General features: G+C 36.0%; 4 protein-coding genes across 9 annotated transcripts in view; 1 reads left to right on the forward strand and 3 right to left on the reverse strand.

Moving 5' to 3' along the window:
* The window catches only part of LOC143902342 (uncharacterized), a 3,524-nt gene extending 1,383 nt beyond the window's left edge, over positions 1 to 2,141 (forward strand). For both annotated transcript variants that reach the window (XM_077415148.1, XM_077415147.1), the window contains 2 exons: positions 2 to 179; positions 261 to 2,141. In XM_077415148.1, coding sequence (XP_077271274.1) covers positions 2 to 179; positions 261 to 587 — 505 coding nt within the window. In that variant the 3' untranslated portion in view covers positions 588 to 2,141. The remainder of the gene's footprint in view (position 1; positions 180 to 260) is intronic.
* Mvd (mevalonate diphosphate decarboxylase) overlaps positions 1 to 7,514 on the reverse strand; it is a 9,216-nt gene extending 1,702 nt beyond the window's left edge. The window contains exons 1-9 of one of the 2 annotated variants that reach the window (XM_077415142.1): positions 7,250 to 7,514; positions 6,628 to 6,698; positions 6,442 to 6,509; positions 6,324 to 6,370; positions 6,083 to 6,234; positions 5,812 to 5,979; positions 5,444 to 5,737; positions 5,171 to 5,332; positions 4,886 to 5,012 (exon numbers count right to left, since the gene is read on the reverse strand). In XM_077415142.1, coding sequence (XP_077271268.1) covers positions 4,886 to 5,012; positions 5,171 to 5,332; positions 5,444 to 5,737; positions 5,812 to 5,979; positions 6,083 to 6,234; positions 6,324 to 6,370; positions 6,442 to 6,509; positions 6,628 to 6,698; positions 7,250 to 7,301 — 1,141 coding nt within the window. In that variant the 5' untranslated portion in view covers positions 7,302 to 7,514. The remainder of the gene's footprint in view (positions 1 to 4,885; positions 5,013 to 5,170; positions 5,333 to 5,443; positions 5,738 to 5,811; positions 5,980 to 6,082; positions 6,235 to 6,323; positions 6,371 to 6,441; positions 6,510 to 6,627; positions 6,699 to 7,249) is intronic. The other variant, XM_077415143.1, reaches the window with a different exon arrangement.
* A 1,074-nt stretch (positions 7,515 to 8,588) lies between these two features.
* On the reverse strand, positions 8,589 to 11,662 carry LOC143902634 (folliculin-like). 4 transcript variants are annotated; one of them, XM_077415718.1, is made up of 8 exons: positions 11,507 to 11,662; positions 10,784 to 10,988; positions 10,457 to 10,562; positions 10,008 to 10,282; positions 9,759 to 9,871; positions 9,332 to 9,661; positions 9,013 to 9,247; positions 8,589 to 8,920 (listed from the first exon to the last, which is right to left on the reverse strand). In XM_077415718.1, the coding sequence occupies exons 2-8, from the start codon at positions 10,822 to 10,824 to the stop codon at positions 8,779 to 8,781; spliced, it is 1,242 nt and encodes a 413-aa protein (XP_077271844.1). In that variant the 5' UTR covers positions 10,825 to 10,988; positions 11,507 to 11,662; the 3' UTR covers positions 8,589 to 8,778. The 4 variants fall into 4 exon arrangements, with proteins under 4 accessions (XP_077271844.1, XP_077271841.1, XP_077271843.1 ...); XM_077415715.1 differs by having other exon boundaries at positions 10,784 to 11,195; XM_077415717.1 differs by having other exon boundaries at positions 9,344 to 9,661; positions 10,784 to 11,222.
* Positions 11,663 to 11,802: 140 nt separating this feature from the next.
* LOC143902635 (uncharacterized) lies at positions 11,803 to 13,336 on the reverse strand. The gene is made up of 5 exons (XM_077415719.1): positions 13,074 to 13,336; positions 12,693 to 12,902; positions 12,472 to 12,594; positions 12,117 to 12,398; positions 11,803 to 12,002 (listed from the first exon to the last, which is right to left on the reverse strand). The coding sequence occupies exons 1-5, from the start codon at positions 13,119 to 13,121 to the stop codon at positions 11,901 to 11,903; spliced, it is 765 nt and encodes a 254-aa protein (XP_077271845.1). The 5' UTR covers positions 13,122 to 13,336; the 3' UTR covers positions 11,803 to 11,900.
* Positions 13,337 to 13,381: the final 45 nt, after the last annotated feature.

The raw sequence follows: 13,381 nt of genomic DNA on the forward strand, positions 1-13,381 counted from the left end.
GAACCTCATCCAACTACAAGTCCAAAGCTGTTCGTACAAGTTCCTCGGTCCAGTGTACGCCTGCTCCTTCTGATAGTCAAGTAACAGTGTTATGCACAATTCCCCCTTCTCTGCTACAAGCCCAGACACGTCTAGTTCGACTAGTTCTTGGAATTGGGACTTGCATACAAGACTCGCAAGTAAGGAGATTAAAAATTTATTGTCAGGTCTCACACAGTTTGGTATAACATAATCTGAAGTATTCATTGTTGCATTTTCAGATACTGATGAGAGTTCTACAGAAGTATCTGAGGATCCCTATTCGCCACCTCCTCTTGCAATACTACCTCCTGCAACACCACCTGCTGCAACACTACCTCCTGCAACACTACCTCCTGCAACATTACCTTCTACAACACTACCTCTTGCAACACTACCTTCTACAACACTACCTCTTCCAACACTACCTCCTGCAACACCAATATCTGCAGTTACTTCGAGGTCTGAAAGCAACATTTCACAGGTGCATAGGGCTATGTCCAAGATCACTACCAAACGCAAGGTGCCTCTACCTGATTCCTTTGCAACCAGAAAACGACAGGAGATAGAAGCTGTCAATAAGTCCTTCATTGAGCAGAATAAGGAACTGACAGACCTTGCAGCGAAGATCGGTGAAGCAATTACGACTCAATCTGCACAGCCAAGTGCCCCGTCAGCAGTTGTTAGCAATGCATCTCCTGGTGTTCAGCCCATGCTGAGTGCCATAGGATTCGCATTAAGTGCAATACCCGAGCATGCTCTGCTTGAATGTCTCATTAGTGTGTTGCAACACATTAATGATTTCTCTAAAACAAGAGTAGACAAGCACAGTGAAGCAAGATTGGGATAGCTGTGATTTTTGCTAAAATTTTTAATTTACTTACTGTAATTTATGGCTGAGATAATTATAATTATATACGACTCGAGATATTTTTTCAAAGCAATTCCACGTAATCAAGTTGTTGAGGATGAGTATAAACCAAAAAAGTTTTACTTAGAGTTACGTAAATTGGCTTTCAGTTGGAGTATAAATTCGAAACGCAGATCTTAACTCTTTTCTTTTCATGTAGAAACGCAGGTGACGATAATTATTCGATTTTGAAGGGAATAGTGCCTGTAAATGTAACAAATGTATTCCTAGATACGTTTATTGGAATACACGTATATAAATATACTATCTGAGATGTAAGCACAGTCGGGATGAAACAAAGCTAAACATTAGTATTAATTAACGGGAGACGTAGTGTGGACGAAGATTTTTGTACAGCTGAAAAGTACTATTTAATGTGCTGTAGGCGCGCGAACGCGTTATTTCTTTTCTTTTTAGTACAAAATGCGTTGCAATGCATTGCGAGTTGCCACGTTCCACTCTCTTCTACTTAAAGATACTAAAGATTATATTATCGGTCATAAAAATTAATGTTTTTAATTTACTTATTGTCTATAATTATATTTAATATTATAACACATGCGCGCAACTTTGCTTAGAACAAAAGGTTTTGTTCGTGATGATTTTCATAAATAAACTGTAAAGTCGAGATTTATAGGATAGTTGTAGGTTTTTTTTTCTTTCTTTTATCGGTCGTGTGAGAAGCGACCAGGTAGCAAGGTGTAGTCGGACTTTTTTTTTTAGAAAACGCTCGAAAAATTTTTATTGTAACGCCGTTTCCAGTGCAACTGCGATCGTCTGATCGCGCAAGTGAGTGCCTTTTGTAAACTTCGATTGTCTTCCATATTACAATGAATAGGCTACACAGTATGAAAGGCAGGAGAGAATGATGATACTAAAAGAGAGAGAAAGAGAGTGTGAGTTGATAAAAATTAATAACGAGAGAAATGGACAATAATGCGAGAAAAGAGTGTGATTGAGTGCGTGTTGCGTTTTAAAATAAGTGTATGAAGAAATAAGTAGAAATATATTTTATATGTATATATTTTATAAAATATATACATGATATACACGAGAGATGTCTACACACACGCATAACACAAAGAGACACAAACACACACTTCTACTGTAGACCAAAGCATCGAGTTTAAACTGTGTTGGTTGTATTGGAGGATGTATTGGAGGTTTTGTATTTGGAGGATAATAAGTAAAAAATAAATGTTATCGCAATTAATGCAATCGTTCATTTTATTCAATTTTCTTATTGACAAACCCCTAAACAAAATTATCAGTCTTGAAAATATTTATTATGCTCTTTTCATAGCCAAGTAACGCAGCGTTTAACTGGAGAACTAGGTAGCAAGTTACAATCACATAAAACGCAAGACAAAAGAATTAAACCCACGAAGCACATTATTAAAAAATATAGAAAAATCATATCACAGGGATACGGAAACATAAATTTGACTACGCGCGAGGGTTAATTATTTGACCTTGAAAAGCTGTCACATACTGCCAGGGCGCTTGAGCTTCCCCAACTGGAGATACAAAATACTGTTTCAGGTAATTGCGCACGCCTTCCCACTCTGAGCCACCTCGATTAGCTCCAGTTCTACCCAACTCTTTGAAAAATGCACCAGGGCCAATAGTCCTCCACCGACCGTCATGAATAAGCCCAGCCTCATCCTCAACATCGAGCCAATCGGGAGGGCAATACTGAGAGGCACATTTATCATTATTGTCATTACTGCTCATGATAAAGTTGTGGAGACAAACAAGAGCTTTCAAAATCTCTTGTGTATTTGCTACAGAAAAACGCAATCGTTTGTGCAAAATATGCCAGCGTGACACTAGTATTCCGAATGTGTTTTCTATGCAGAGGCGAGCTCTACTGAGCCGGTAATTAAAAACACGTTGCTCGCGTGTTAATACATTGCGTCTTGCATAGGGGCGCATGAGGTATGTGTTAAGAGGGAAGGCCTCATCGGCCACAATTACATGTGGAAAGGGGACATCTCTCCCTGGCAGAGGTGTTGGTGCTGGAATATCAGCGTCACCGGAGGCAAGGTCTGAAGCCAATTCAGAATTTCTCCACACACCACCGTCACTGATCGAACCTATAAGTTAAACCAAGTACTTTATTGCAACAGATTGAGGATTGAGGATTAATTTATTTTCTGTCAGTAGTGTCAGTTATTAAAAAAAGAGACCACCATTACTCACCAAACTGTCCAATGTCCACCCAGGTAAATTTATGATTTGCATCACAAAGTGCCAACAACACCATACTAAAAAATCGCTTGTAGTTGTGGTACTGTGATCCAGAGCATGGCGGCTTCTCAATTTCCATGTGTCTGCCATCAAGAGCACCAATACAGTTTGGAAATTGCCATTTCAACATATACTGTTCGCTTATTCTTTTCCAGCCATCGGCATCTAGTGTGGGAAGCACAACAGGTTGCAAAACAAGCCAAATAGCACGGCAAACTTCTGGTATTATTTTGCAGACCGTAGATTTTCCAACTCTAAATTCGAGATGCTTTGTCCGCATGCTTTCTCCTTGAGCAAGATACCTATGCATAAAAAAAGACATTCATTCATATCAGATTTAATTTTTTAAACGCAGAATTGATTGGTACTTACGTCAAGGTCAGGCTCAAACGAAGCCTGGGTGAAAGAGGTGCCCGCATGCTGTGTTTTTCTAGGAGTGGATGCACCAAACTGAGTAAGAATTCAAACTGCTCCGGCCACATCCGAGTATACCCAAAAAATTCTTCGTGATCACTGATACGCAGTTCACGAAATAAGTTAAGGTTGAAACCCTGATCAAATCTGCGCTTGTTCACGGGCCGTACCCACCACCTTCGACGGCTTCGACTTTCAGTAGCTCTCCTCGTCTGAATAATGCGCCACTGAATATTCAGAATCTGGCTCCATAACATAATAAATAATGCAATTCCAATTTTTTGTAAATCCATGACTGTGCACCAACAACGCTGATATGCCGCAATGCATTGATATTACCGCCTGTGTACAAACAGATAAATTTATACACGCCGATTAATTAAATTATACAATCATGTATAAAGTACGCGTAATATGAACCTATATGATTGTAAATTAATCACTGTAGATAAGTACGATATATTGGACCAAGTCGATGGAACACTCACGATCTCTGAGCTCTTTGACGACGAGGCAGGAGACGATGCGGAGTCCGTTCCCCGGCAAGTTAACTCAAGACACGATGGAAAACGTTTCTAGGTTATCTCGCGTGATTTGACGTAAAAGCCACTTTATATAGCCGGTGCCCAACGACGTTGATTTGCTCATTGTAATCCTTACTATACGCCATTGTAGACACTTGGGCGTATACCGGCCTTAATTCTACAGCCTACGTCTAACGCCTACTCTTTGCATTCACTACTCCTGCTGCCATTGTAGACGACGCTTTAGTGATTGGTCAGGTATAGAGATTCTAAAGCCAGGGGCCAGGGGATCGGACAAGTGCCGTCGTGGGGTAAAACCGGATATGATGTTTTTGACGGCGGTTCATTTTGATTGTTGAATAAATATTACAAGTCGGAAAATCGTGTTGCATTATCTATCGTTTGAAATTATTATCATTATCAGAGTTCGAAACACGGGGAATAAATCCTAGAATGGAACAAGTGCTAATATAATTGAAAAAGAAGAATGACTTTTTTTATACAAGCTAAGATTTTTTTTTTTTTTTTTTTTAGATTTGGAATAAAACTATAGGCTATATATAAAAGATTAACTTAGATACAAATAAAGAATGTTGTAACTTTACTTTTTGTAACTGTACTTTTGCGAGCATAAAAATTTGGAGAAAATAAAAGTTCAAAATAGAAAAATCGGAGGAAATATAAATGATTTATTTCAAAATACTTAGAGCAGTAAATAGTAAATAATAAAGATGTAAAAAAATCTATCAAGAACAATTAATAGGGTTACCCTGATCATCTAACAAATGATCCTGTGGATTATTGAGATATTTAGGTCCATCTCCTACTTTAGTGCATATCACGTATCTAAGTTGTCCTGGTGGATACTTTTGAAGCTTTAATTTCTCCAAGAGATCCTGTACAAGATAATACTTGTAATAATAAGGATAATTCATAAATGCACATATATGTTTGAATAATTAATTATTATCTATCAATTAATATATATATATATATATATATATATATATATATATATATGCGTGAATATATATTTAATACATGAAACACATACTTGCGAAGGCTCAATTCCTTCAACAGGTAATCCTCTTCTGTATTCAATCGTAACATTTTCAGAAGGAGGAAAAAAGTGATCTAGAACACCTATCACCGCTGATACGTCTTTCTGTAGTAAATATAACGTAGCATTCGGCCCAGCGTCGAAAGTATACGCAACCTAGCAATGTTTCATGCATATAATAAAATAAAATGTGCCTAACCATTTTTGTGCTGTAATTTATAGAAATAGAAAAATGGAAATTTCAAATATGAAAAATATTTCATTTACCTTCACGTCATTAACTGCATCGTTATAGGAATGTACCAGATTTATAATACTGTTGGAAATATCGTTCATATAAATACATGGAGGATACGTGTCCAGGCATACAGCATGGAACTGATTAGAATCCTTCATAGTAAGTTGGGCAAAATTTTTGAAATCCTTTTCAACGATCGCTTGTTGCATCTTATTAGCTCTTTCTGGGACTACATGCATTATTCTGTGTTGCAGGAGTTGAGATGTTTCCATGCTTCGTTTCATACCTATTGCACTTGGAACCTTTTTTTGCTCCTCGCTGACCTGTAAATATTTATAAGTACTTATCTCTCCTATCTTTATTATCAATATACGTAGAAAAAGGTTTCTTTTCTTACAACAAGCACTAAAATCCTCAATTCAGGCCAATGAGACGCAGGCACGATTTGCTTTGCTAAACTGTCCGTCCCGTACTTGTCTGAACCCATGTGCCATCTTACAAAACCGCCTATAGTGCTGCGACATGCTGATCCTGAACCGGAACGCGCTATGATGCTAATGTCTCCCTATAGAAAGATATATTTAGAGTTTAGAGTATACGCAATATAAATTATATATATTTTAAAAAATATAATAAATATATTAAACGAAAAAAATAAATTATCATACTTCTATTTTGTAAAGCTTAGCTAATGCCGCTGTAAGGCATGCATATCCCGCAGCACTGGAAGCTAAACCAGCAGCAGTTGGAAAATTATTTTTTGAACATATGTGAATCTTCCAGTCGTTTGTGTAACCCGATAATTGCGAACGTTTCCTGACTTACGAAAAAAAAGGAGAAGATTAATTTAATTTAATTCAATTTACACTGCAGAATACATTTTTAGTAAATTTTTACGCACAAACTTACTTTCTTTTAAACAATTTTGAAGCCTTGCGTTTTTTATATCTTCCTCTCTGAAAATATGTCAATTTATCGCACAGAATAAAAAGAAAATAATAATGAAAATGATACTTTCTCAACATACTTTCCATTCAGCCAAATACGATCTTCTTTGAAATCAGGACTGATCATTACAGTAGTTTTTGCATGCAACTATAAAGAAAATGTGAAAAGGCTGTAACACATTGCCAAGATATCTCTAACGTGTTTACGTTCTCTCGCTCTCTTCCTCTCATTCATTTAGAATTTGGATTTAGAATTTTATATTTACCTGGTCCGTGTCTAAAGTGGCACTTATGGAATCGTTGGTTGGTAAAATTAAGAATTCATTCCTCTTTCCCCCTGAAATCATACAAATCTACGATAAAAAGTTAATTTTTAATAAAAAAAAAAAAAAAAAAAAAGATTAATGGGACTAAAGGGTAAGCCCCCGTGTGACAAATATTTCCATATTGTCATTGTAACCGTGTTTTTCCTACCACTTTTTATCCTACCGCGATAGCTATTCAAATTCAAATATTGCCGTGTGGCACGATAACTGCGCGAACGACGCGCGTGTAACATATTCAAGCGTTTAAAAACATATGCATGTATGCGATATATAATTAACATGAACTTTGTATTCCATTATATTAATTCACAAATTATGGAGGTCTTTCAAAATACTAGTTGAAAATGTCCCGAAAACTTATATTTATACGTAAAATTTATTAAGTAATAAAAATTTACGATTTTAGATATATATTTCGGCCGAAATTTCAAAGTACAACTCGTGTGTGTGTGTGTGTGTGTGTGTGTGTGTGCGTGAAATATAATAAAATCAGTCAAATAAAGCTATTAAACATTTCAGTTTCTCGCTGAAGAATAATATTAAGCTTTTTGACTATACGTACAATATTTAATAACAGCAATGTTGACCGGTGCAATGCAGGTAACGATATTCATGATTTTCACCGCCTACCCAATCACTGTTAGCACTACCGAATACCAGCTGTTATCGCCAGCTACAGCTACAGGCTACAGAGCAGAGAACTACCAGCTGTGACCAGCTAGCAGCTACGCAGCTACCGTGATTCTTACGTGATACCTGTCAGTTATTCAGTTATCAGCTGGACGAATTTATACATATACTTATACACGAGAAAAGCCACGTGTTATGGCCATAGACTTAAATACAACTAGATTGCTAACTCTAATGCCCGGTGTCCACGATGCAAGAACTTGGTCCAAGTTTTGGTTTAAGCCAATGAAACTGCTGCTTTTCCGTAAGAGCTGCAAGTTGATCGGCTTAAACCAAAACTTGGACCAAGTTCTTGCATCGTGGACACCGGGCTTAAGGAATTAAAATGTGAAGCAAATTGACTCGGGAGGAGAGAAGCCAATCATTGGCCGCGTTCAGCAGACACAACTGTTGAGTTCGTCTTATCAACACTCGGCGTTGCGTGGTTGGTTCTAAAAGCAAGAGCCAATCACATTCGACTGCTACTCAGCGGCTTGGTCTGCTGAACGCGCTCATTTTTAACCAGTCCAAAATCGTTATTGTCAAATTATAGAATATTCTTTTAGAGTTTCGTACTTATCGGTATTTATCAATATATTAATTCTTTCACAGTGCGTTACGTATATAAATTCGCTATTATAAATATGACACTCAAAAAAATTTATTTGAGAGAGAGAGAGAGAGAGAGAGAGAGAGAGAGAGAGCGCTATAAAAATAATATATAAATAATATAGATTATATTTAAAAAGAAAATGTAGAAACTTTTTTGCTTCAAAAAAAATGGAATAATCAGAATCGCTGAAAACTCTATCACGTGGACGTATCAAACACTGCGCAGGCACGAATGAGATATATATATATATATTATTCCACCTCTTTATTTATCCGATAGCAAATATCAAAGTATCGGTACTCGGCACGCAAGTGACGCAAGGTCGCTCGGTTTATCTACAATATATCAAGTTCTCTTGCCTGGTAATAGCTGTAAACTGCTGTAAACATGCCTTTTAAATATTGTAAATAAATTGCAAATATATACAATTTAAAAGTATAATTAAAAATTGCCAATTAATGTTTAAAGTTTTATTTTCGTTATGAGAATTACTATCGTTCAATATACCAAACTTCAATTGCACATCCATTTTTCAACTTGAAGCAAGTGAAACGAGATATATATATATAGTTATTCATCATCAATGTTTACATTCAATAAATTCGTAAACTCATCAAAATACACAGCTCTCGTCTTTATTTTTAACTGAATTATAAATAAAAAAAAAGACACAACCTTGAACACACAGTAAACGCTCCTCTCGTACAAACGCGAGGAATCGGAATAACATATATATACACGTAATTTGCAATAAATATTACATCCAACGATATACTACGTGTGCAATAAAACGAATTAATCTTTAGAAACTATGCTGGATTAGATGGTAATCCCATAGACCATGCGTCCAGCAACTTTTTGTCCTGAGGTCCAGCGCCCAAACTGAGCATTAGTCCAGAGAGATCGCCACGATGGCCTCGTCCACGCATCGCGTGAACAACTTTTGCAATGCTGCACAACACACACACACAGAAACGGATATATATTATATATAGAAATATAGACATTCCGTGTAAAACATTATAAATGCTGACAATTCATACTTAGCCCATTCTTCCTGAAGAGTCGTAAAGTGTGCTTTGAGAACTGAATTTCCAAGTTTTTCATTATCAAGTGATTTTTCAATCTTTATTAGCAAGGTCGGAAGTTTTGTTGGTAAAGTACCAGCCCATTTAACTATATGGGATTTTGCATTCCCAACTTTGTGTTCGTTGAGTATTATGTCCAGCCTGCATACACTTGCACAAGGTAAAGGAACTGCTACCGAGGTGTCTACACCTAAAAATTTTAACGCAATGTCGCTGTGAAATATTTTTCAATAAAAGATTATTCACAGTTGTTTTCTAGAATAGCATGCAATACCGATAAAGTTACATGTATCCGGATCCATGTATTCCAGTGTTTGTGCTTTTACCCGTCGACATGATCTCGGTACAAGACTGCTAAGTCCATACAAAGATTCCAATCTTTGAATCTTTGGACCTCTCACCAAGACTTGAACACCAGTTAAACAGGAATACAGCAATTGTCTAAACTGATCTTTCCCTAGTACTCGTTTCAGGTTTCGTAAAATTACAGCGGTAGATTTTTCTGCGATTTCAGAAAATTCTGACAAAAGCTCAGAGTCGTCCCAATTAAAATTAAAGTTCACTGGCAATTTTGCGTTCACTAAAGTAAAACCTTCTTCGGTTTCTGTAAATTATTTGTGACATTATGACTTCCATTAAGAAAAAGATATATTTTAATATCAATTGTTATCATAGACAGAAGAATCCTTATAATTGCTAACCAATTTGATGCTCGAAATTATAATTAAGTTCGTCATCTAATAAATTCATTGGGAAAATTTCTATAAAGTGCCTCGCCCCAGCACTCAGGATCCATACTAACCACATGTGAATTCTGAAACATATACGTAACACAGTAAGATAATTAACATATTAAAACTTTAGCAAATAATATCGTATACGATAAAACAATTGTACACGATATATTATCTATCGCAATTTATACGCAGGATTTATGTAGGAACGCTTACCTTACAAAAACATGCTTTTCATTTGTTATATCGCCAAGTGTTCTAGATTGTTTAATAGAAGTACTGTGGCAACCCATCCCGTTGTTCGCCGTCGTCAATCTCATTGCTCTTTGCGGACATTCCGCTTCTTCCGCATTATATCTTTTCTCCGAAAAATCTTGCAATTCTCTAATTACCTCTCTTAAATTGTCAATCAAAAATGGCCACATGTTCAACAAGAATTGTTTGTCTCTCATGAAAACAATAAAACTGCACCATCTTCTAAATCCTCTTGCCTGTGAAAAAAAAACCAATATATATATCAGCCTGTCGATATTCCAACGTAAAAACAATGGAACAAACTTGTCGCAAAATCACTAGGTTTTAGCAATTTAAATAATGGCATAATTTGAAAAATTTGTTGTAAGTTGTAATAACTACCAAACATGCTTTTTCGTTGCATAATTCACCTGGGCATCTTTCAATGTAAAAGTATGACTTAAAACATGCCCTCTGTGCTCATCGCCAAAGTAGCACACACCTTCCTTACCAGGGTGCACCTCGCAACTTAGACTCCTTGAAAAAGAAACCAGTAATGAAGGAGCTTTAAAAAACTAAATCGTTATACACATTAGAAATTTAATTTATCAAAAAAATATGGAACTTAAATTTTTAATAAAATAAAATTAATATTATTTATATATTAAGAATAAAATACGTTTATAATAATTCATATAGTAATTTTTGTAATAATTTTAGTATGAAATTTGTAAAACCATAAAATGCACTAATTATACCTAACGCAAGCATGCTTTAGCAGATTTCCAATATCTTGCATTAATGATTGTTGAGCAGATAAAAAAGACGTTCTTGTTTCATGCTCGTTACTTAAATACTTGACATTCCTAATGCTTTGACAGCCCTCGCACTCATCTTGTCCATCCTCCAAGGAAGCACGACCTTGTCTCAGCACTTCCTTAGGTCCATAGAATTTTAGTTTTTCTGCATTTTGTGTATCATAGTTACGATACGTTTGCGTGGTAAATATCACTTTAGGTCCATGCATTTCACAGAAGGTGCACAGTGCAATTGCAGCATTCATTGCTTTTGAAAGACACAGGTTTCTAGGAGTTCCTTGTATTTATCTCTCTCTCTCTCTCTCATAGAGGGAGAACCCAAAAATTATTTATTATGATTCTTTACATGATCCTAAATTGTTTATATAAATTAAGTAGCCTAAAAGTATATTCATAGGTATTCATGGGGGTATTCAACAATCTGTACCGCATGTATGTATAATAATGAATAGAATAAGAAAATTACATTTGTTACAGCAATATTGCAGTATTATATTTCTCAAAATATATTAATAGCTTAATGGTTATATGGTACAAAAATTGTATTACTAGACATTCGCAGAATGCGATTCACGTGAACATAATTACAATTTGTGGTTTGCAAAATTTACAACATAACCTCTGTCGAAATACTTTTACAACACGTAACCCTATCTTATTTACCTGCTTCTTCGTAAGTTGCTCAGCAAGTCTTTACGACGAAGTTAATTTTTTTCATCCTTTTCACGTGATAAAACAAAAATGAAGTCGGGGCAGAGACACGTGACATTATGATAGCTAATCTCGAATCTCGACATTGGTCCACGCAGTGACAGGCAACACACGCACACACACACACACATATGTCACGTGTCACGTGTGTGTATGAACAAAACTAAATTTGTGCATTTGCATGACGGGTTGTCAATTGGGAGGGGCTGTTTATCAAAGTAATCCAATAATTTGTACAATCAATAATATAAATTATAAATTATATATTGCATTATACAATTCTTACGAATATATAATTTTACTAGGATAGAAAATGTTAAGGAGAAAGAAAATGTTCTTTTTTCTTTTATACATCAAGTTCGTAGCCAAATTTCAATTTGACACCTTCGTAAGCAGCTCTCATCCATATACCCACAGCATGTGCTCCAGGATCTGGATATTTGAATATCTATAACGTAACATACATGTGTGTGTGTGTGTGTGAATCATAATTCCATCTCAAGTCTAAATATACATATGCATACATATGATGTGTACGATACATCATACAACCAAGTAATACCTTGCAATTCGCAGAATCAACGGAGAAAGCTCCCGACATATGCACAGTTTGCATAGCAAATGTTTCGGCGGCTTTCACAGCTTCTCCAAATGCATTGACAGGACTTGAACCAGAATTTAATGCGTCTCTCAGTTTATTTTCCGCAGGTATCAAAGCATCCAACATAGTTCGATCACCAATTGACGTTCCACTAACCTCGGACATCATTTTGTTTGCAGATGTTAAAGCAGTTAACCACATATTGGCAGTCATTTGCTCGTCATTTCGAAACTTGAGAAAACTCTAAAATATTTCTCAAAATTTCTCTTCTCGGTCTTAACGATGAAACAAGATTGTACTATTGATATAATCTTACTTTAGCAGCAGTATCAAAAAATAACGAGTACATTCCACCTTCTAAGCCACCCATTTCTTTTTCAATAATGTGGCTGATTTGTATAAATGTTATAGAGGGTTTCGTTGCTGAAATTCTCCCTTCCTATAATATAATGAAATACAATATAATATGATATTTTTATGATTATTAACCGAAAGAAAAATATAGATTTATACTTCATTTCATTGCCAATTTATAACCTTGATCGCTAATTTTATGGCATTGGCACTACGAGCGAGGGTGGTTCCATAATTTCCATCGCCGCATTCTTCATCCATTATATCGAGTTGTCTCGCACACGCTATTAAGGCTTCGCATGCAAATGTTAAAACTGTAAGAAATGCCGGACCATTCCGAGATTGTATCTTCGGTCCTGTATCAGATGTACATGTACTATTCTCATGTGCCGTCTGCAATTGAAAACTCGTGTCACAAGTAATGCAGGAGTAACAATATATAAATGATTTATAATTGCACTTATAATATATACAGCAAAATATATAATTTATTGACTCGTCATAACTTGAAATTTATAATTGTAATATAGATTATTGACAATTAAATAAATTTCAACCAGTTACCTGAGAATTTTGCTCTCCCACGTTATGTGGCATTTCGTCATTTTTCATCACGAGCTCAAGAATTTTATTTCTCTATGAAATTACCCTGTACCTAACCTGAACCTGGTATGTACAAAATTGACAGCTGACACCAGCTGACACAGGTATAGAACAGTGGTTTATTTTTATTGACGCCGCTGAGTAGCGGTCGAACGTGCGTGGCTCTTCTTTTAGAACCACGTGTCTGCTGAACGCGGCCAATGAAGCCGGCATCGCCGGCATCACAGCACCCGGCATGGCCGGCACTGCGAAACAATATGGCGACTTAC

The sequence above is a fragment of the Temnothorax americanus genome, unplaced genomic scaffold, assembly GCF_048541705.1.
Source record: "Temnothorax americanus isolate GAGA-0224 unplaced genomic scaffold, ASM4854170v1 Scaffold4, whole genome shotgun sequence".
Lineage (NCBI taxonomy): Eukaryota > Metazoa > Arthropoda > Insecta > Hymenoptera > Formicidae > Temnothorax > Temnothorax americanus.